The sequence below is a fragment of the Odocoileus virginianus genome, chromosome 16 (genome assembly GCF_023699985.2).
Source record: "Odocoileus virginianus isolate 20LAN1187 ecotype Illinois chromosome 16, Ovbor_1.2, whole genome shotgun sequence".
NCBI lineage: Eukaryota > Metazoa > Chordata > Mammalia > Artiodactyla > Cervidae > Odocoileus > Odocoileus virginianus.
The window spans coordinates 2,662,805-2,686,293 of NC_069689.1; the positions used below are offsets into that span (position 1 = coordinate 2,662,805).

At 35.1% G+C, this 23,489-nt stretch overlaps 1 protein-coding gene across 8 annotated transcripts in view; it reads left to right on the top strand.

Moving 5' to 3' along the window:
* Positions 1-23,489, top strand: part of SCAPER (S-phase cyclin A associated protein in the ER) — a 400,938-nt gene that overhangs the window by 106,432 nt on the left and 271,017 nt on the right. For all 8 annotated transcript variants that reach the window (XM_020886983.2, XM_020886986.2, XM_020886987.2 and 5 more), the window contains 5 exons: positions 4,730-4,900; positions 5,508-5,577; positions 5,781-5,898; positions 6,178-6,289; positions 9,908-10,048. In XM_020886983.2, coding sequence (XP_020742642.2) covers positions 4,730-4,900; positions 5,508-5,577; positions 5,781-5,898; positions 6,178-6,289; positions 9,908-10,048 — 612 coding nt within the window. The remainder of the gene's footprint in view (positions 1-4,729; positions 4,901-5,507; positions 5,578-5,780; positions 5,899-6,177; positions 6,290-9,907; positions 10,049-23,489) is intronic.

The window sequence follows — 23,489 nt, forward strand, 5'->3', positions numbered from 1 at the left end:
TGTTCTTATAGCAAACTGTGGATGTAGTTAAGATTCTTATTTTGTAAAGGGTGGAAATGAGACTGTGAGAGTCAAGTAACTTGCTCAAAATCATTTAGTTTTTGTAAGATTTGGTCAAATGTTCTTTAGCATTAAGAAACTATAGCATTAATATTTTCTATGCAACATCTACCACTCTGTTGGGAAATGGTGCGTAATGAACTTAGTTTTAAAATTCTCTTAACAGAATACTTTAGATAGTTATCGTTTGGAATTGGTCTTTAAGATGAAATTTGTCATCCCTATTGCTGAATCTTTAAAAATGCATTGACTTGAAATTATTTATAGGATTATGTTTTTGGATGAACAGTTAATTCTGCTCATGTCTTTCTCTTTTCCACTTAAGTAGTAAGATAGCTTGGCCTGAGGATAGTTCAGAATAGGTCATGCTGGCATTTTTAAAAAGTAATTTTCAGAAGGAGTAGCTCCACATAAAAAGCTATTGAGAAAAGTCATTCCAATTTTCATTTTTAAATGGCCACCATATACTATAATTTCTTTTTAAACTTAGTGCTTTGTGATGCTGAAAGATGATGTCAGCAGATGGTGCATGTGTGTGTGCTCAGTAGCTTCAGTTGTGCCTGACTCTTGTGACCCCATGGTCGCCAGCCAGGCTCCTCTGTCCATGACATTTTCTTGGCAAGACTACTGGAGTTGGTTGCCATGCCCTCCTCCAAGGGATCTTCCTGACCCAGGGGTCAAATCTGTGTCTCCTGCATTGAGGTAGATTCTTTACCACTGAGCCACCAGGATTAGGCCAAATCATATATCTTAGAGTAAGATTAGATATAGATGAAACTTGATATGAGTTGTTTAAGGAAAAATAAGAGTTATAGTAATAAGAAAAACAGAAATTAATATTTAGATTCCTTTGTAAAGGAATAAGGGTAATTTGTTTTTAACTTACATCTTTTAGTGTGAATTTTTTGAAAGTTAAATGTAATTGTTGTCATGTAAGTGAGTTTAATGTATGGGGTAGAAATTGGTTATATTTATGTTTTCTTTTCATAGATATCATATTAAATTTCATAGGTATCATATTAAATTATTTATTTTGTGAATTGATTCTGTGAGAATCAAATTTCAAAAGAAGAAAAACATCCTATACTTAAGCATAAAATAGTTTTTTAAAAATTCTTCTCTCATCATTTTTATTTTGATCACATAGGTAAAATTAGCTTGTGGTGGAATATTGAAATATTATTTTGAGCATGACATTACATACTGGAAAGAAAATAAGTTCCGCTTTACATATGAATATTGGTATATTCTTAGAAGTTTTAGAGGAGTTTTAACTAAAGCAAGGTTTTGAAAAAATTTTATATTTTTAGTTTGTCTTGGCAGTGATACTTCTGTGTGTTGCTCTAGAGAAGCACCTCATTGTTGAGATTCTAAGTGAAGGATTATAGAGAACTGTGTATTGAGAAAACTGTTTCCTTTTTTCCATCTATATAATATTGTCTCAGAGATGGTTAGAGTAAAAAAAAATCTGCAGTTCTCTTATTTAACAGAAGGCTAAGCAAAAAATGATTGTGAGAACCTTTATGTTTAAGGTCCACTTTTGCCAGCATTGTAAAAATGTGCTGATATAAATCCTAGCTACCCTGGATTAATTTTTTTAGATTTACTGAAATTCCAAATTTTAATGAAAATTTAGAAATTTAGGAATGATGATGTATACAGATATTTGTTTGAATTTCACAGTGTGGAAAATAGTAGAAGTTGTATGTGGATAATTAAATCATTTCATCCATAAGCTGTGTTACTATGTTAAAATATTTTCAGGTCTTAAGAGACAAAATAGAAATGTTCTCTGGAGAAGATAAGATTAGGAAGGAAATAAGCTCACGTGAGAACATACCTTCTACAAAGTTAAATCTATCCAACTTTAATAGTTTTCTAATCACTGTTATTTGTGATGTTGGTGTGGCACCTTAAGAAGTTAGTTTCTGTAATATTCAAGAGTTTTTAGAGATAAAACTTATGATGCAAAGAAATGATTTCTCATCTAAACTCCCTCATCCCATTCTCTTCCCCAAGGACAATCGTGTGTTTTGAGGGAGCAGAGTATCACCAGGGTAGATGCAGTTGGGAGGGGTGGCTTTAAAGAAGCTACCAATGCTTAGGCTTCAGACCAATTCAGTAATAAGCTGAAGCTCAAGCACTTGCATTTTTAATACCTTTGTTGAAGTGTTACTGATTTTCAATAAATTGCATATATCTAAAATATATACATTGATATACTTTGACATGTGTTTATACCTATGAAATCATCACAACAATCAAGATAATGAAAGTATCGATTGCATCCAAAAGTTTTACATTCTCTTCTGTCATCCTTTCTACTCTTCCCATTTCCCCTTCCCGGGTTATCACTGTTCTGCTGCCACTACATACTAGTTAGCATTTTCAGAATTCTCTGTATATGGAATAATATAATTAATGTAAATTATGTAATGTTTAGCCTCTTTCACTTAGCATAATTATTTTGAGGTTCACTGAATCACTGTGTATGTTCATAGTTCCTTCTTTTTCTATTGTCTTTAGGAGTACTCTGTCATATGCATGTAGCTCAGTATGTTCATCCTTCCAGTTGTTGACAGATGTTTGTTTCCAGTTTCTCTGTTATGAATAAAGGCACCATGAACATTTGTCTTTGTTTTGAACATATGTTTTCATTTCTCTTGAGAAAATATCTAGGTCAGTTTTGTTGATAATGTTGTTCAGGTCTCCTTTGCCAATTTTTTGTACCTATTTCATCAGTTGAGAGAGAGGTCTTGAAATCTCTGCATGTATCTGTGGGACTGCCTTTTTAAAACTAACTTTATTGAGATATAACTTGCATAATATACAGTTTATCCATTTAAAGTGTACAGTTCAGTGTTTCTTAGTATATTCACAGAGTTGTGCAAACATGACCATGATTAGTTTTAGAACACTTCATCATTTCAGAAAAAACCCAGTGTCCATGAGCAGGCCTCCCTTTCTCCCTACCATCCCAGCCGTATACAACCACTCATCTGTCTTTTCTCTCATAGATTTGCCTGTTCTGGACATTTTATAGAAGTGGAATACAATATGTGGTCTTTGTGAATGGTTTCTTTCACTAAGCATATTATTTTCAAGGTTCATCTGTGTTTGAGCCTGTACCAGTATGTGAACTGTACCATATTTTATCCATTCATTAGTTTATGAACATTAGGTTTTCTCCACTTTTTGGCATTTGTGAATAATGCTACGTTAGATATTTGTGTACAGGTTTTTGTGTGAATGTATGGTCTCATTTCTCCTGGGTATACATCTAGGATTGGAATTTTTGGGTCATATGGTAACTTACATATGGGCTTACCTGGTGGCTCAGATGGTAAAGAATCTGCCTGCAACACAGGAGAACTGGGTTCGATACATGGGAAGATTCCCCTGGGGAAGGGGGTGGCTACCCACTCCAGTGTTCTTGCCTGGACAATTCCATGGACAGAGGAGCCTGGTGGGCTACAGTCCATGGGGTCGCAAAGAGTTGGACACAGCTGAGCGACTAACACGTGGTAACTTTATTTTTAACCTTTGTGTAAAACTATCAGACAATTTCCCGAAGTGGCTGTACCATTTTACATTCCAGTTAGGTTTATTTTGTTTTGCAATCCTGTCAGTTTTTACTTCTTTTGTTTTGAAGGTCTGTTCTTAAATTCACAAACCTTTAGGATTGTTTTGTCTTCTTAATAAATTAGCTGTTTTATCATTATGAAATGACCTGCTTTATCCCTTGTTGTATTTTTTGTTCTGAAACCTACTGTGTCTGATATTAATAATTCAGCTTTCTTTTGATTAGTGTTAGTATGGTAGCTCTTTTATTTGTAATCTGTTTATACTCTCATATTTAAATTAGGTTTCTTACGTGCAGCATGTGGTTTGGGGTCTTGCTTTTATCCAGATTTGAGTCTACTAGTTGAGGTGTTTAGACTATTTCTGTTTAATGTGACTATGAATATAGTTCTTTTAAATCTGCCATCTTATTGTTTTTCTCTTTGACTCACCTATTCTTTATCCCGCTTTTCCTACTTTTCTCCCCTCTTTTTAATTAATTACATTTTTAAATTTGTCTCCTTTGTTGGCTTAGTAGTCATAAATCTTTGTTATTTCAGTGTTTGCCTCAGCATTTATAGTATACATGTTTAAGCTTATTATAGGTGATTAATCAATTAATTCTGGTACATATTACTTGTATTACATGCTTCTAATGCATAATTTTAAATTAGGTATATATGTTCAAAAAATATTAATAACACCATTATGGTATAATTTTTTAATGTTCCTTTTTAAGAATAGTGTTTTTCTTTTGTTTGTAAGATATTTGGTCTGTAACTGTTTTGAATTTTGGTGATTGAATGAAATTCACACTTTATCATTAATAACAATACCTCTTATTTATATAACTTCACAGTTTGTCATACACAGCAGACTGGTAAGAAAGTAAGTCATGGATTATTGTATCATTTTATGGGATACAGAATAGTCTCTTGCTTTTAAGAAATTTCTGAGTCACAGAGCTGGACCCCAAGTTTTATAGTTCTTTATCAGTGCTGTTTTTATGTATATGTTGAGTATATGATTAGAACATAAAGAGAGAAATAATTACTTGACTTTCCAGTCTACTAATGATTCTTCTTATTGTTTGTTTTTAACTTTATAGTCTATGGCAGAAGTTCTTGCTAAAAAAGAAGAGCTAGCAGATCGTCTAGAAAAGGCCAATGAAGAAGCCATTGCCAGTGCTATTGCTGAAGAGGAACAGTTAACTAGAGAAATTGAAGCTGAAGAAAACAACGATTTCAACATTGAAACTGACAATGACAGTGATTTTTCTGTGAGCTTTTAGCATTTTTATTCTCTGGGTGATTGAGATATACAATAAACAATAGGAAGTCCTTTTAAAGCACTTTACCAAGTGTTTTTTATATATGATGCAATTGACAAGCTGGAAGTTGGTTTCTCATTTTACAAATGAAATTGAACCTCAGAGTAAGTAAATACATAACATTTCTCAGATTATAAGTGTATAGATTGAAGAAGAATCTAAGATATCTTTTTCTATTCTACTGATAAAAAGCAAATGATACATTGCCTTGCTGTCACTAAGCACTCATGATATATATGTTGATGAGAGGGATTTCTTAAAGAATAAAAATAACTGTGAAACTTTCAAACATTTTTCGATTAAATTTTAATACCCAACAAGTACTTTTGAGCTTTTCTGATGTATATGCTGAATATTTCAGAGTTTTATGTAGTAATAGTTTAAGGCCAATACTTTTCTTTTAAAATTATTTCATTCATTTCTGCTGTTAATGTTGGTGTTGGACTGTTTGCTAAATGAAATATATGAGCAATAGATAGGAAAATTTCATTTATAGTTCCTTTTATTAGTTCATAATTGGTTCAACTATTTTTCAATTTTTCTTATTACATTTTAGACCAGCATGGGCAGTGGCAGTGTATCTTTCTGTGGTATGAACTGGAATGATGTCCTTGCAGATTATGAAGGTAATTTATGTGTGCATGTTTGTATGTGTGTGTGTTGTATGTATAGGTAGAGCGGTACAAAATAGATTATGTTAATACATGTGGTTTTTGTGTAAAATGAATAATTTAGAGTAGGATGCCTTTAAAAATCGGTTCTCAAAAGTTGGTTTTATAGAATTATGTGGTTAAACAGTTAACAGTGGTTTTCTTTTTTCTGAAAATAGCTCGTGAATCTTGGCGCCAAAATACATCCTGGGGGGATATTGTAGAGGAAGAACCTGCTAGGCCTCCAGGACATGGAATTCATATGCATGAAAAACTTTCCTCACCATCTCGTAAAAGGTCTGGCCTTTGAAAATTAATTTGAAATGTTTCACAGGAAGGGAGCTAGCCATTCTTAATTATTAAATGGAGTCGTTACATACTGATACTATTTTAAGGTACATTATTCAGGACAGTTTCAGATCTTTTGAAAAGTGACAATGTTTTCCTGAAATGTTAGGCCAAATTAGTTTTGTATATTGTTTATATTTATTTTAAGAACTTTGAAGACCAAAGAAGATATTTTTGGCTTTATCATGTAAACATTTGTGTCTCTTGTCCATTTGTTTGTATTAATAGAACAATTGCAGAATCTAAGAAGAAACATGAAGAAAAACAAATGAAAGCACAGCAGCTAAGGGAAAAGTTACGTGAACAGAAAACATTAAAGCTTCAGAAATTGTTAGAAAGGGTGAGTTTTTAATTTTTAAAGAATCATGATTGCCTTAAACTGCTGGGCTTATTTTCATACTGACTTTTTCTGCTTTCAGAGAAGCTAAAAGAACAGTAAAAATAAATTTACTCGAAAATAAAAGCATTTCTATCTACTGAAAAATTACCTGTACCTTTCTAAAAAAAGAAATCATAACCTGTCATTCCTAAAAAAGCTAGTAAATTGATGCTTTGCAGTTTGCATGGATTATTAAAGCTGCACTTTGTCTTTTGCCATTTTCATTGGGGGTTTCCTTGGTCAGTCTTGTGCAAAGTGTTCGGTGAATTGGTAGGATAGTTTTGAACCTGAGATGGTCAGATTTTAATAAGCAGGGCACTAATTAGATTTATGGGGCTTCCCTTGTGTCTCAGACGGCAAAAGAATCTGCCTGCAATGTTGGAGTATTTAGAGCAGTGTAACTTTTGGTCAGTGTGGTGTAGTGGAAAGAACATGGACTCTAGAGATAGCCAGTCTGGTGAAATCCTGATTTTAACCACATGATAGCATGTGGTGGGTGCCCTTGGCAAATTACTTAATGATATTGCCTTTTAATTTCTTAATCCATAAAATGGCATTTGTAACTGTTAACCAGCTGTGTTGATGAATGTAGCAAGTATGTAAAACTGTAGCATGGTACTTGGGTGACTGTTTTTCCATATATATATTTGGTCATTCTTATTGTTAATTACACATGGCAGATGTGAGTACTGTGTTAGTTATGTAGGCTGTGTAACAAAGGACCTCAAGACTCAGCAGTTTAAAACAACACACATTTATTATGTCACAATTTCTTGGGCATGGAAACTGGAAGTGGCTTATGTTGTGATTTGTTTGTTTGTTTGTTTGTTCAGAGTCCCTCGTGAGGTTGCAGTCAGTGTGTTGGCTCAGGCAGCAGTCGTTTGGAAATGAAAGATCCACTTTCAGATCCCTCATGTGGCTTTTGGCAGGCCTGGGGTCCTCTTTAGTGGTTGGTTGTGGACCTCCATTTCTTGCCATGTGGGTCTTTCCACAGCCCATTGTTCTCATGACATGGCTGCTACCATTGCCACAGAATAATCTGAGTGAGAAAAAGAGAGAATGAATAAGTGAGCTGCCAAAATGGAAGCTGCATTGTCTTTTCACAACCTAATCTTAGAAGTGATGTACTATCACTTTTGCTGAATTATATTGCTCCTTGGAAGGAAAGTTATGACAAACCTTGACAGTGTATTAAAAAGCAAAGACATCACTTTACTGACAGAGGTCCACATAGTCAAAGCTATGATTTTTTCCAGTAGTTGTGTAAGATGTGATATTTGAACCATAAAGAAGGCTGAGCACCAAGAATTGATGCTTTGGAATTGTGGTGCTGGAGAAGGCTCTTGAGAGTCCCTTGGACAACAAGGAGATCCAAGCAGTCCATCCTAAAGGAAGTCAGTCCTAAATGTTCATTGGAAGGACTTATGCTGAAGCTGAAGCTCCAGTACTTTGGCCACCTGATGCAAAGAGCCAACTTACTGGAAAAGACCCTGATGTTGGGAAAGATTGAAAGCAAAAGAAGGCACCAGAGGATGAGATGGTTAGATAGTATCACCAACTCAGTAGGCATGAATTTGAGCAAACTCTGGGAGATAGTGGAGGACAGAGGAGCCTGGCATGCTACAGTGCATGGGGTTGCAAAGAGTCAAACACAATTTAGTGACTGAACAACAACAGATTGGTCACAGTCCTGATAGAATGTGGGAGGGAAATATGCAAAGGTCTGAATACCAGGTGACTGGGATCATTTGGAGCCATCTTGAAGCCTGTGTATGACAAATACTTGACACAGCATGACAGAAGCCATGTGGCCCCTGTAGTATGTTAGTCACTCAGTCATGCCTGATTCTTGCGACCCTGTGGGCTGTAGCCCGCCAGGCTCCTCTGTCCATGAGATTCTCCAGGCGAGAATACTGGAGTGGGCTGCCATTTCCATCTCCAGGGGATCTTCCCAACTCAGGAATGGAACCCGGATCTCCTGCATTGCAGGCAGATTCTTTACCAACTGAGCTATGAGGGAAGCCCTCTCCTGTAGTATAGGTAAACTCTTTTGTTTACCTTTTGGTCCTAGAAAGGAGGACTAATAGGCATAGGTTAAAAGTATTTTCATTCCTTTTGTGTGTTTTAAAATTGGGAGAGATAATTAGATCAAATAGTCTGATTGTAAAAATGAGGTGACATAAGATTCTCCTTAATGCAGTAGAAAAGTTGGTGGGAAAGGAAGAAAATCTGTAATTTTTCTCTTTACATGAATCTCAAGAATTTAATTATTTTTATTTTAATCATTTGGTTTGGATATATCAAGTATGAAAAACAATCTCCTTGTAATGGGGTTCTACAAGAGTTAATATATTTTTTCATTTTAAGCTTCAGGAAAGTGTTATAACACAATTATACTTTCCCTTCTTACTGTATTTTTCATACAAACAAAATTACATAGTTTGTTTTCTCACTATATAGTATAATCTCCAGATAATTCACGCAAACACAATAATAAATTCTTGAAATTGTACGAGACATTAGAAGTTCTCTGGTTTAATTTTCCCATCAATGTCGGTATCACTTCAATTAATTCAAATGGTAAATTTCACCTTCCATTTGTACAGTGGTTATTTTTTCATTACTGTTGTTACCTATATGGTCTCATCTGATCACAACAGTACTTCTGTGAGGCACACAGAATTGAACAGATCCTGAACCCCATTTTATAGATGTGAGAACTGAATCTAGGAGAGACTAAAGGCTGTCTGCAGTGTCATATGACCAATCATTTGCAGAGCTGGGGCTTTAAGGACCTGTTTTTACCTCCTATTTCAGTGCTCTTTCTGCATCATACTTTTTAAGGTGGTTAAACCCATTGTTATGTAGCTAAAATTCAACTTAAATGTTAGTTTTCTTTCCATTCATGTTAAGTCAGCATTGATTTTCTTTATTCTTTTTGGTGCTGGTTCTAATATGTTGAAGCACAGGACAAGTCTTTTACTTCTCCTCTTTGAATTAAATGCAACTATCATAATTATCTTTATTCTTCTATAAGCAAAACTCAGTGTGTTCCTTCAGAGAATGTTCTTATGCAGATAATTGTGACTTTTCAAACTTCTCACCATTTTTTAATTTCTAAGGTAAAATTACTCTTTTGTCTTGAATTTGAGTTATAGAGACAACATTTATAAGGATAAGAAATACTATTTTTAAGTGTGCTCATAGTGCAATATAATAATAACAGCAAATATTTCTCTTGAGCAATATCTAATGTACTATTCTAAAAGTTTTACGTATATTGACTAACTCAGTCTTTAAAACCTATGAGTTAGATACTTCTACTGTTCTCTTTATAGATGAGGAAACTGAGGTGTAGGCTACGAAAGTTATCCAGTTTACACATCTAGCAAGTAGCAAGCAAGACTGGTAGATTATGAACTGTCAGGCTTTACAGTCTGCATTCTTAATAATTAGTCATGATCTTTAGATCTTTCCTGGTTCTTCACTTTGTAATTCCTAAGCTGTTTACCTGTTTGAACTTCTCGTCAATTGACTGTGTATGCTGAAATTAATAATGTGATAATTCATTGTGTATAGGAGAAAGAAGTCCGGAAGTGGAAAGAAGGGTTATTAGACCAACGACGTAGGATGATGGAAGAGAAATTACTTCATGCTGAATTCAAACGAGAGGTGCAGTTACAAGCAATTGTTAAAAAAGCACAAGAAGAAGAAGCTAAGGTGTGTATTAGGTGTTTTGAACCTTGAATTAGTTACTCAAGTACTTTTTCAATTGTTACATGAGAAGTTAATATTTATCAAGTGTTTATTCGGTACCAGAATAACAGCATTTTTACAGGCTCATTTGAAACTTATTATGTACAATATTTTATTCTTAAAATAATCCTATGAGATATATATTATTTTTATAGCTTTATTGACGTATAATTTACAGATAATAAATAACACATATGTGAAGCATCAGTTTGATGAGTTTAGACATATGTATTCCTGAAACCATCAGTACAATGAAAATAATAAACCATTCCATCACCCTCAAAAGTTTCTTCATACCTCTTTATAATTCTTTCCTTCCTCCAACTCTTTTACCATGCAATTGCTGATCTGCTTTTTGTCACTATGGATGTTAGCATTTTCCAGAATTTTATATGAATGGAATCATAGAGTAAGTACTCTTTCCTCTGGAATCTTTCACTCAGCATAGTTAGTTTGAATTTTATCCATGTTGTTGTGTATATCATTTCCGTTGCATTGCTGAGAAGGATAACATTGTGTAAAATACCATAGTTTGTTAATCCAGTCACTTGTTGATGGACATTTGTTTTCATTACAGTTTTTGGCTATTATAGATATAGCTGCTGTGTAAATTCATGTATAAGCCTCTGTGCAGATGTGTGCTTTTATTTTCTTCGGTGAATACCCAAGAGGGGATTGGTGGAATCCTATGAGAAGTTTAATTTTTAAAGAAACAATTTATATACTCTTACCAGTAGTACATGAGTGTTCTAGTTAGTCACATTCTCACCAATACTTGACATGGTTACACATTGTAATTATAACCATTTCATATTAGTCTGTATATATAGCTCTCATGTGGTTTTAATTTGCTTTTTGAACATCTTTTTATGTGTGTATTTTTTCTATTGAAGCTCTTGTTTGGTGCAGTGTTTATTCAGATACCTGTTGATTTTTTTTTCTTTTTTTTTTTTATTAGTTGGAGGCTAATTACTTTACAATATTGTAGTGGTTTTTGTCATACATTGACATGAATCAGCCATGGATTTACATGTATTCCCCATCCCGATCCCCCCTCCACCTCCCTCTCCACCGATCCCTCTGGGTCTTCCCAGTGCACCAGGTCTGAGCACTCGTCTCATGTATCCAACCTGGGCTGGTGATCTGTTTCACCCTAGATAATATACATGTTTCAATGCTGTTCTCTTGAAACATCCCACCCTCGCCTTCTCCCACAGAGTCCAAAAGTCTGTTCTATACATCTGTGTCTCTTTTTCTGTCTTGCATATAGGGTTATTGTTACCATCTTTCTAAATTCCATATATATGTGTTAGTATACTGTAATGGTCTTTATCTTTCTGGCTTACTTTACTCTGTATAATGGGTTCCAGTTTCATCCATCTCATTAGAACTGATTCAAATGAATTCTTTTTAATGGCTGAGTAATATTCCATGGTGTATATGTACCACAGCTTCCTCATCCATTCGTCTGCTGATGGGCATCTAGGTTGCTTCCATGTCCTGGCTATTATAAACAGTGCTGCGATGAACATTGGGGTGCACGTGTCTCTTTCAGATCTGGTTTCCTCGGTGTGTATGCCCAGAAGTGGGATTGCTGGGTCATATGGTAGATCTATTTCCAGTTTTTTAAGAAATCTCCACACTGTTTTCCATAGCGGCTGTACTAGTTTGCATTCCCACCAACAGTGTAAGAGGGTTCCCTTTTCTCCACACCCTCTCCAGCATTTATTGCTTGTAGACTTTTGGATAGCAGCCATCCTGACTGGCGTATAATGGTACCTCATTGTGGTTTTGATTTGCATTTCTTTGATAATGAGTGATGTTGAGCATCTTTTCATGTGTTTGTTAGCCATCTGTATGTCTTCCTTGGAGAAATGTCTGTTTAGTTCTTTGGCCCATGTTTTGATTGGGTCATTTATTTTTCGGGAGTTGAGCTGGAGGAGTTGCTTGTATATTTTTGAGATTAATCCTTTGTCTGTTGCTTCGTTTGCTATTATTTCCTCCCAATCTGAGGGCTGTCTTTTCACCTTGCTTATAGTTTCCTTTGTTGTGCAAAAGCTTTTAAGTTTCATTAGGTCCCATTTGTTTATTAAATTCTGGGATGTGGGTCATAGAGGATCCTGCTGTGATTCATGTCGGAGAGTGTTTTGCCTATGTTCTCCTCTAGGAGTTTTATAGTTTCTGGTCTTACATTTATATCTTTAATCCATTTTGAGTTTATTTTTGTGTATGGTGTTAGAAAGTGTTCTAGTTTCATTCTTTTACAAGTGGTTGACCAGTTTTCCCAGCACCACTTGTTAAAGAGGTTGTCTTTTTTCCATTGTATATCCTTGCCTCCTTTGTCGAAGACAAGGTGTCCATAGGTTCGTGGATTTATCTCTGGGCTTTCTATTCTGTTCCATTGATCTATATTTCTGTCTTTGTGCCAGTACCATACTGTCTTGATGACTGTGGCTTTGTAGTAGAGTCTGAAGTCAGGCAGGTTGATTCCTCCAGTTCCATTCTTCTTTCTCAAGATTACTTTGGCTATTCGAGGTTTTTTGTATTTCCATACAACTTGTGAAATTATTTGTTCTAGTTCTGTGAAAAATACCGTTGGTAGCTTGATAGGGATTGCATTGAATCTATAGATTGCTTTGGGTAGTATAGCCATTTTGACAATATTGATTCTTCCAATCCATGAACACGGTATATTTTTCCATCTGTTTGTGTCCTCTTTGATTTCTTTCATCAGTGATTTATAGTTATCTATGTATAAGTCTTTTGTTTCTTTAGGTAGATATACTCCTAAGTATTTTATTCTTTTTGTTGCAATGGTGAATGGTATTGTTTCCTTAATTTCTCTGTTTTCTCATTGTTAGTGTATAGGAATGCAAGAGATTTCTGTGTTAATTTTATATCCTGCAACTTTAGTATATTTGTTGATTAGCTCTAGTGATTTTCTGGTAGAGTCTTTAGGGTTTTCTATGTAGAGGATCATGTCATCTGCAAACAGTGAGAGTTTCACTTCTTCTTTTCCTATCTAGATTCCTTTTACTTCTTTTTCTGCCCTGATTGCTGTGGCCAACACTTCCAAAACTATGTTGAATAGTAGTGGTGAGAGTGGGCACCCTTGTCTTGTTCCTGATTTTAGGGGAAATGCTTTCAACTTTTCACCATTGAGGGTAATGCTTGCTGTGGGTTTGTCATATATAGCTTTTATTATGTTGAGGTATGTTCCTTCTATTCCTGCTTTCTAGAGAGTTTTAATCATAAATGGGTGTTGAATTTTGTCAAAGGCTTTTTCTGCATCTATTGAGATAATCATATGGTTTTATCTTTCTATTTGTTAATGTGGTGTATCACATTGATTGATTTGCGGATATTAAAGAATCCTTGCATTCCTGGGATAAAGCCCACTTGGTCATGGTGTATGATTTTTTTAATATGTTGGATTCTGTTTGCTAGAATTTTGTTAAGGATTTTTGCATCTATGTTCATCAGTGATATTGGCCTGTAGCTTTCTTTTTTTGTGGCATCTTTGTCTGGTTTTGGAATTAGGATGATGGTGGCCTCATAGAATGAGTTTGGAAGTTTACCTTCTTCTGCAATTTTCTGAAAGAGTTTGAGTAAGATAGGTGTTAGCTCTTCTCTAAATTTTTGGTAAAATTCAGCTGTGAAGCCATCTGGTCCTGGGCTTTTGTTTGCTGGAAGATTTCTGATTACAGTTTCGATTTCCTTGCTTGTGATGGGTTTGTTAAGATCTTCTATTTCTTCCTGGTTCAGTTTTGGAAAGTTATACTTCTCTAAGAACTTGTCCATTTCTTCCAAGTTGTCCATTTTATTGGCATAGAGCTGCTGGTAGTAGTCTGTTATGATCCTTTGTATTTCAGTGTTGTCTATTGTGATCTCTCCATTTTTGTTTCTAATTTTGTTAATTTGGTTCTTCTCCCTTTGTTTCTTAATGAGTCTTGCTAATGGTTTGTCAATTTTGTTTATTTTTTCAAAAAACCAGCTTTTAGCTTTGTTGATTTTTGCTATGGTCTCTTTAGTTTCTTTTGCATTTATTTCTGCCCTAATTTTTAAGATTTCTTTCCTTCTACTAACCCTGGGGTTCTTCATTTCTTCCTTCTCTAGTTGCTTTAGATGTAGAGTTAGGTTATTTACTTGACTTTTTTCTTTTTCTCAAGTGCACATGGAACCTTCTCCAGAATAGATCACATCCTGGGCCATAAATCTAGTCTTGGAAAATTCAAAAAAATTGAAATCATTCCAGTCATTTTTTCTGACCACAGTGCAATAAGATTGGATCTCAATTACAGGAAGAAAATTAATAAAAATTCAAACATATGGAGGCTAAACAACACGCTTCTGAATAACCAACAAATCATAGAAGAAATCAAAAAAGAAGTCAAAATATGCATAGAAATGAATGAAAATGAAAACACAACAACCCAAAACCTATGGGACACTGTAAAAGCAGTGCTAAGGGGAAGATTCATAGCATTACAGGCCTACCTCAAGAAACAAGAAAAAAGTCAAATAGATACCTGTTGATTTTTAAAAGTTAGATTGTTTTATTGTTATTCAAACAGGTTTCTTTTAGCTTTTTTGAGATATAATTAACGTGAAATAGATACTTACATGATGATTTTTTATATATATATATATATATATATACACATTGTGAGAGAATTCCCCTCATTGAGTTAATTAACATATTCATCACCTCACATATTTATCTTTTGTGTGTGTGTGTGAACATTTAAGTTTTCCCATATCATATTTTAATTATACAATACAGTGTTATCAACTATAGTTACCATATTATACATTAGATGCTCTGGTCTTGTTCATTGTATAACTGAAAGTTTGTATCCTTTTACCAATCTCTTCCTATTTCTGTCTGTCTCCTTCTCGCCCCTGGGGAATAATTTTCTACTCTCTCTTTCTTTGAGGTTTTTTTTTTTTTAATTGAAGTTTCAGTTCAGTTCAGTCACTCTGCCATGTCCTGGCTCTTTGCGACCCCATAAACCACAGCACGCCAGGCCTCCCTGTCCATCACCAACTCCTGAAGTTTACCCAAACTCATGTCCATTGAGTCGGTTATGCCATCCAATCATCTCATCCTCCGTTGTCCTCTTCTCTTCTTGCCTTCAATCTTTTGCAGCATCAGGGTCTTTTCACATGAGTCAGCTCTTTGCATCAGGTGGCCAAAGTATTGGAGTTTCAGCTTCAACATCAGTCCTTCCAATAAACACCGAGGACTGATCTCCTTTAGGATGGACTGGTTGGATCTACTTGCAGTCCAAGGGACTCTCAAGAGTCTTCTCCAACAGCACAGTTCAAAAGCATCAATTCTTCGGTGCTCAGGTTTCTTCATCCAACTCTCACATCCATACACGACCACTGGAAAAACCATAGCTTTGACTAGACGGACCTTTGTTGGCAAAGTAATGTCTCTGCTTTTTAATATGCTGTCTAAGTTGGTCATAACTTTCCTACCAAGGAGTAAACGTCTTTTAATTTCATGGCTGCAATCACCATCTGCAGTGATTCTGGAACCAAAAAAAATAAAGTCAGCCACTGTTGCCACTGTTTCCACTGTTTCCCCATCTATTGCCATGAAGTGATGGGACCAGGTGCCATGATCTTAGTTTTCTGAATGTTGAGCTTTAAGCCAACTTTTCAACTCTCCTCTTTCACTTTCATCAAGAGGCTCTTTTGTTCTTCTTCTCTTTCTGCCATAAGGATGGTGTCGTCTGCATATCTGAGGTTATTGATATTTCTCCCGGCAATCTTAACTCCAGCTTGTGCTTCTTCCAGCTCAGCATTTCTCATTATGTACTCTGCATATAAGTGAAATAAGCATGGTGACAATATACAGCCTTGATGTACTCCTTTTCCTATTTGGAACTAGTCTGTTGTTCCATGTCCAGTTCTAACTGTTCCTTCCTGACCTGCATACAGGTTTCTCAAGAGGCAGGTCAGGTGGTCTGGTATTCCCATCTCTTTCAGAATTTCCCACGGTTTATTGTGATCCACACAGTCAAAGGCTTTGGCATAGTCAATAAAGCAGAAATAGATGTTTTTCTGGAAGTTTCTTGCGTTTTCGATGATCCAGTGGATGTTGGCAGTTTGATCTCTGGTTCCTCTGCCTTTTCTCAATCCAGCTTGAACATCTGAAAGTTCACGGTTCATGTATTGCTAAAGCCTGGCTTGGAGAATTTTGAGCATTACTTTACTAGCGTGTGAGATGAGTTCAATTGTGCCATAGTTTGAGCATTCTTTGGCATTGCCTTTCTTAGGAATTGGAATGAAAACTGTCCTTTTCCAGTCCTGTGGCCACTGCTGAGTTTTCCAAATTTGCTGGCATATTGAGTGTAGCACTTTCACAGCATCATCTTTTAGAATTTGAAGTAGCTCAACTGGAATTCCATCACCTCCACTAGCTATGTTCATAGTGATGCTTCCTAGGCCCACTTGACTTCACATTCCAGGACGTCTGGCTCTAGGTGAGTGATCACATCATCGTGATTATCTGGGTCGTGACGATCTTTTTTGTACAGTTCTTCTGTGTATTCTTGCTACCTCTTCTTAATATCTTCTGCTTCTGTTAGGTCCATACCATTTCTGTCCTTTATTGAGCCCGTCTTTGTATAAAATGTTCCCTTGGTTCTCTAGTCTTTCCCATTCTGTTGTTTTCCTCTGTTTCTTTGCAGTGATCGCTGAGGAAGGCTTTCTTATCTCTCTTTGCTATTCTCTAGAAAGCCACATTCAAATTGAAGTATAATTGATTTAGACTATTACATTAGTTTCATGTATGCAATATATTGATTAAGTGTTTTTACAGATTATACTCCATTGTTAGTTGTTGAATGATAATGACTGTGATTTCCTATAATAATATATAAAATTTGCTTCTATATTTTATACATAGTAATTTGTGTTAATTCTGTACCCCCAATTTCCCCTTCCCCTCCCCCTTCTCTTTGGTTACCACTAGTTTGTTTTCTGTATCTGTTTCTGTTTTGCATGTATATTCATTTGTATTATTTTTTTTAGATACCTCATAGAAGTGATATCATATAGTATTTGTCTTTCTTTGTCTGACTTATTTCACTGAACATAATGTTCTTTAGGTTCATCCATGTTACTGTAAATGGCAGAATTTCATTTTTTTTATGGTTGAGTAATACTCCATTATACACATACACACCTCACACATCTTCTTTAGTCATTCATCTGTTGATGAGCCTTTCAGTTTGTTCCATATCTAAATAGAAATTCAGTAAAACAATGATGCTTTTTGATCCTGTAGACCAGTTGGCTTAATAGATATATACAGGACATCATATTCAAAAACAGCAGAATACACATTCTCTTCAAGTGCACATGGAATGTTCTCCAGGATAGCTCACATACTAGACCATAAAACAAGTCATAACAAATATAAGAGGATAGAAACTATATCAAGCATTTTTGCTAACCACAGTTGTTAGCAAACTGGAAATCAGCTACAGAAAGAAAAATCTGTTTTGATGAGTTTGATTTTTTCTTTTATATTCCAAATATAAGTGCTATGATACAGTATTTTTCTTTCTCTATCTGGCTTATTTCACTTTAGTATAGTACCCTCAATGTTCATCCATGTTGTAGGAAATAGCAGGATTTTTTAAAAGATTTTTTATATTTTAGATATTAGCATCTATGTTTTGCAAATGTTTTTTCTCAGTCTATGGATGACCTTTTTATTTTCTTAAAAGTGTCTTTTGAAGCTTTAAAAATTGGAAAGGTCCAATATATTGACTTTTTTCCTATACTTTGTGTTTTTTATCCCTTTTAAACAGAAAAACAGACACAGATGTACAGAACAGACTTTGGGATTCTGTGGGAGAAGGCGAGGGTGGGATGTTCTGAGAGAATAGCATTGAAACAAGTATACTATCAAGGGTGAAACAGATCACCAGCCCAGGTTGGATGTGAGACAAGTGCTCAGGGCTGGTGCACTGAGAAGACCCAGAGGGATTGGATGGGAAGGGAGGCGGGAGGGGGGATCGGGATGGGGAACATGTGTAAATCCATGGCTGATTCATGTCAGTGTATGGCAGAAACCACTACAATATTGTAAAGTAATTAGCCTCCAACTAATAACAATAAATGAGAAAAAAAACATTATGTAAATTTAAGATCACTAAAATTTTCCCTTAAGTTTTCTCTAGATGTTTTCAATTTTATGATGATATCTTTTCCATTTTGAGTTAAATTTTATATATGGTGTGAAATAAAGTTGTGGTTCATTTTTTTTATATAGATATCTAATGTTCCATTATCATTGTCAAAGAGGCCATCTTTTATATAATGAATTGCCTTGGATATTTGTTGAAAAGCAGTTGGCCATACATGTGTGGGTTTGTTTCTGATTTTCTGGTCTGTTACATTTAACTGTATGCCTATTTTTAGACCAATAACACTTTATTACTCTACCTTTATAAGTCATGCAATCAGAAAGTATAAATCCTTAAGTTGTATTTTCTTCTAAAATATTTTTGCTATTTTAGGACAATATTGACTAGTTGTGATGACAGCTCACATCATTGCCATGTTCCCAGTTTTAAAAAGAAAGCATTCAGTCTTTCACCATTAAGTATAATATTAGCTGTGGATCTTTCAGAGATGTTCTTTATTAGATTGAGGAACTTCCTTTCTATTCCTAGTTACTAATTTTTTTTACCATGGAGTTTGAATTTGGTTGCTTGCTTTTTCTGCATTTATTGAGATAATGTTACGCTTTTATAAGATTTTTTTTTCATTTATTTTTATTAGTTGGAGGCTAATTACTTTACCATATTGTAGTGGTTTTTTAATAAGATTTTTAAATGGTGAATTTTCAGTACTTGATTTTCAAATACCAAAGTGTGTAGTTCTAGGATAAACCTCACATGGTCATGATATGAAAACATTTTTATATTTTGGAGAGCTTGGTTTGCTAAAATTTTTAAGCATTGTTGGATCAGTATTTGTGAGGGGTTTTGATTTTCCTAGTTTGTTGAGTGCTTTTATCCTGAAGGATACTGTATTTTGTCAAGCACTTTTTCTGCATCTGTTGCCAGAATAATGTGGATATCTCCTTTGTTTTTTTGCTATTTGGTGTATTACATTATTCATGTAATTTATATATTTTTGTCTAATTTTTTAGTTGTTTAAGGTAGAAAGGTACATCTGGACCCTCTTACTCCATTATAGTTGGAAATGGACATTCTGAACTGTGTATTGTTTTTATATTTTAGAGGAGCAATCTGAAAGCAAATTGTTGATGGTCACAGCCAGAATTAAAATCCTGTTGTTTGTTGTTCCAAAGCCTGTGCTTTTACCACTATTCTTATTATTTGTTCAGTATTCTCATTTTGTGGTCTTTTTTTCATATGACTTTTATGAATTTTTATTTGTCTAATTGCTTAATATATTTATTTTCATTATAATCTCATTAAGCCAGAGGTCAGGAAGATCCTCTGGAGGAGGGCATGGCAACCCACTCTAGTATTCTTGCCTGGAGAATCCTATGGACAGAGGGACCTGGTGGGCTATAGTCCATAGAGTCGCAAAGAGTCAGACATGACTGAAGCGACTTAGCATGCAGCAAACCAAGTGACTCCTGTAAACATAATAACACAAGCTATAGTTCTAAGTAGTTTCTGTCAAGATAAATGATCAACTGCTGGTTGTGTTTACATAAAGATATCAGCTGCCATTTGCAGTTTAAAACATTCTTAATAATCCCAGTTAACTAAGATGAGTGTATACTATTTTTGCTAATATGAAATACTTCTTTAAAACCCTACTACCAATATCTGTCCTATTGGTTCTCTTAACTTTCATTGCTTTCTCTTCGATAATCTCTGAAATCCTATTTTGAAATGTATTACATATACAAAGAAGATAAAAATAGACAATCTAGTTTTTTTTCCTCTCATTTAAATGTTTTATGAATGAATTGTTCTTAGTGTAATTACATAAATATCTTAACAGTTTGTGTGGAACATTATCAGTTATTTTTATCCCCAGACATTTTAATCTATGAAACAAAACCTCCTCCAACCTTTGGTTTTTTTCACATGCTAATATTTCCCAGTCTTGCCTGATTATAACAGTCATCTGAATTGTTAAAAAGAGAGATTTCCAGGCTTTACAGGTTTTTTTCCAGTAATGCTAGAGTGACCTCTGAGGAGTTTTCTTGTTTGTAGTAAGCCGTCCACATGATTCTTATGATCACAAAATTTGATTCCACATATATCAAAGAGTGGCTGCTTCTTCATGTTTGTTTAGTCACATCACTTTCTCCATACACTGCACAAATCATTTTTTGTGTTTCAGTTCTCTTTTTACCTTTCTTGAAATAATAATATGCTGAATATGTTGCTTTTTTCTTCCATCTTCAACATTAAAATGGCTCTGTAAAAATTCATCAATTTTGTCTTTTTCAAATACACATTGATATGACACCTATCACAATATAATCTAACAAAATTGTTTCAAATGAAGTTAAAGACAACTAAGCACTACTAGAGCCATCTTATGAAAAAAACTGAATTAACTTTTTGGCCAACCCAATATATTAGAATATTTTCTTTTGACTTTCTTAATATAGATGTTATTTTTATGTTAGGTCATCTTAACTTGTTCTCCGTGTTCAAAAGTTATTACTTATATATAAATTTTATATTTTTAAAGTTCACAGTAACTGTGATTGTAACCAGCCTTTCCTCCATTAGTGATTTGATTTTTTTACCATCTTTGTTCTGTTTTCATGCTTAATTAACTGAGTTAATTCTGTGATCATGTTACCTTTTCCTAAGTTTCCTTAACTTTCTTGTCTTCCTTTATTTTATCGTTATATCATTTTATCATTTTTTTTGCACCTTTAAATCCAAGTGCATGTTGACTTCTCTTACATTACAGAATTTGCCTAAGAAATTTTCTGCTTCTTCATTGGTTATGTTTTATTCCAGTAATTTTCGGGAAATGTCTTATTTATTTACTTACTTATGGTTTTATTGAGATACCTTGACTATCAAAATTATATATATTAAGGTATACAACTTGATATTTTGATGTACATATATATTTTGATATAACCACTACATTCAGCTAATTGAAGCATCTGTTACTTGTTAGTTATTCTATGTGTGTGTGTTAAGATTTCAAATCTACCTTCTAAGCAAATTCCAAGTATATGTTATAGTATTGTTAACTGTTATCACTATGCTGTATGTTATCAGTTCAGTTCAGTTCAGTCGCTCAGTTGTGTCCGACCCTTTGCGACCCCATGAATCGCAGCACACCAGGGCCCCCTGTCCATCACCAACTCCCAGAGTCTTCCCAAACCCATGTTCATCGGGTTGATGATGGCATCCAGCCATCTCATCCTCTGTCGGTCCCCTTTTCCTCCTGCCCCCAATCCTTCCCAGCATTAGGGTCTTTTCCAGTGAGTCAGCTCTTCACATCAGGTAGCCAAAGTATTGGAGTTTCAGCTTCAACATCAGTCCTTCCAATGAACACCCAGAACTGATCTCCTTTAGGATGGACTGGTTGGATCTCCTTGCAGTCCAAGGGACTCTCAAGAGTCTTCTCTAACACCATAGTTCAAAAGCATCAGTTCTTCGACACTCAACTTTCTTCATCATCCAACTCTCACATCCATACACGACCACTGGAAAAACCATAGCCTTGACTAGACGGACCTTTGTTGGCAAAGTAATGTCTCTGCTTTTTAATATGCTGTCTAGGTTGCGCATAACTTTCCTTCCAAGGAGTAAGCATCTTTTAATTTCATGGCTGAAATCGCCATCTGCAGTGATTCTGGAGCCCCCAAAAATAAAGTCAGCCACTGTTTCTACTGTTTCCCCATCTATTTGCCATGAAGTGATGGGACCAGATGCCATGATCTTAGTTTTCTGAATGTTGAGCTATAAGCCAACTTTTTCACTCTCCTCCTTCACTTTCATTAAGAGGCTTTTTAGTTCCTCTTCATTTTCTGCCATAAGGGTGGTATCGTCTGCATATCTGAGGTTATTGATATTTCTCCTGGCAATCTTGATTCCAGCTTGTGCTTCTTCCAGCTCAGCTTTTCTCATGATGTACTCTGCATATAAGTGAAATAAGCACGGTGACAATATACAGCCTTGATGTACTCCTTTTCCTATTTGGAACTAGTCTGTTGTTCCATGTCCAGTTCTAACTGTTCCTTCCTGACCTCCATACAGGTTTCTTAAGAGGCAGGTCAGGTGGTCTGGTATTCCCATATCTTTCAGAATTTTCCACAGTTTGTGATCCACACAGTCAAAGGCTTTGGCATAGTCAATAAAGCAGAAATAGATGTTTTTCTGGAAGTTTCTTGCTTTTTCGATGATCCAGCGGATGTTGGCAATTTGATCTCTGGTTTCTCTGCCTCTTCTAAAACCAGCTTGAACATCTCAAAGTTCATGGTTCATGTATTGCTGAAGCCTGGCTTGGAGAATTTTGAGCATTACTTTACTAGCATGTGAGATGAATGCAATTGTGTGGTAGTTCGAGCATTCTTTGGCATTGCTTTTCTTTGGGATTGGAATGAAAACTGTCCTTTTCCAGTCCTGTGGCCACTGCTGAGTCTTCAAACATATTCAACTCGTTTAACTAAAACTTTGGACCATTTGACCAGCATTACAGATTGGATTTTTTTCTTCTGTTTTTGCACATTCTTCCCTCTGAATTTTATTTTATGTATTTTGTTTGGAGAATTAGGGTCCCATTTCTTTTTCTTTCATCTTGATTATGCTTCACATGTGACCCTTGATACAGTATGATTAATCTTCCTTGAGCATACCTGTTTGTCTTATACTTTTAGTCTAGTTTGAGAAATGATTATGTTGTTAATTTACTTATGAAAGTGGCTATATGGCATAGAGATTGGGAAATCTTTTTTAGAACTTCATTCACATGTGAGTTTGACACTTGCTTTGCTTGAAACATATCTAGTGATAGGTTTTATTTCATTTAGCATGGATTCCTGGAGTCTGTACTTCTGTCAGAGAGAGCAGCTCCAGTGTTTAATTCCTGGTTTCACTCTGCCTTTTTTACAATAGCACGCCATCCTTCTGGCTTTCAAGAATGAGGCATTTGATCCCAACTTACATTTTCCAGCTTTTTTCATTAGCTGTACTTTATTCATAAAAACTGTACTCTCTAGCAAAACTTGACTGTTAAGAATCAATATATGTAAAGTTGAGGATGAAGTATATGTAGTTCAGTGCTTTGTACCTAATTATAACTTATTTGGTGTATGTTGAAGAAAATTGATTTGTATAGTAACTAAGACAGTATGGTACTGGCACAAAACCAGAAATGTAGATCAATGGAACAGGGTGGAAAGACCAGAGATAAACCCATG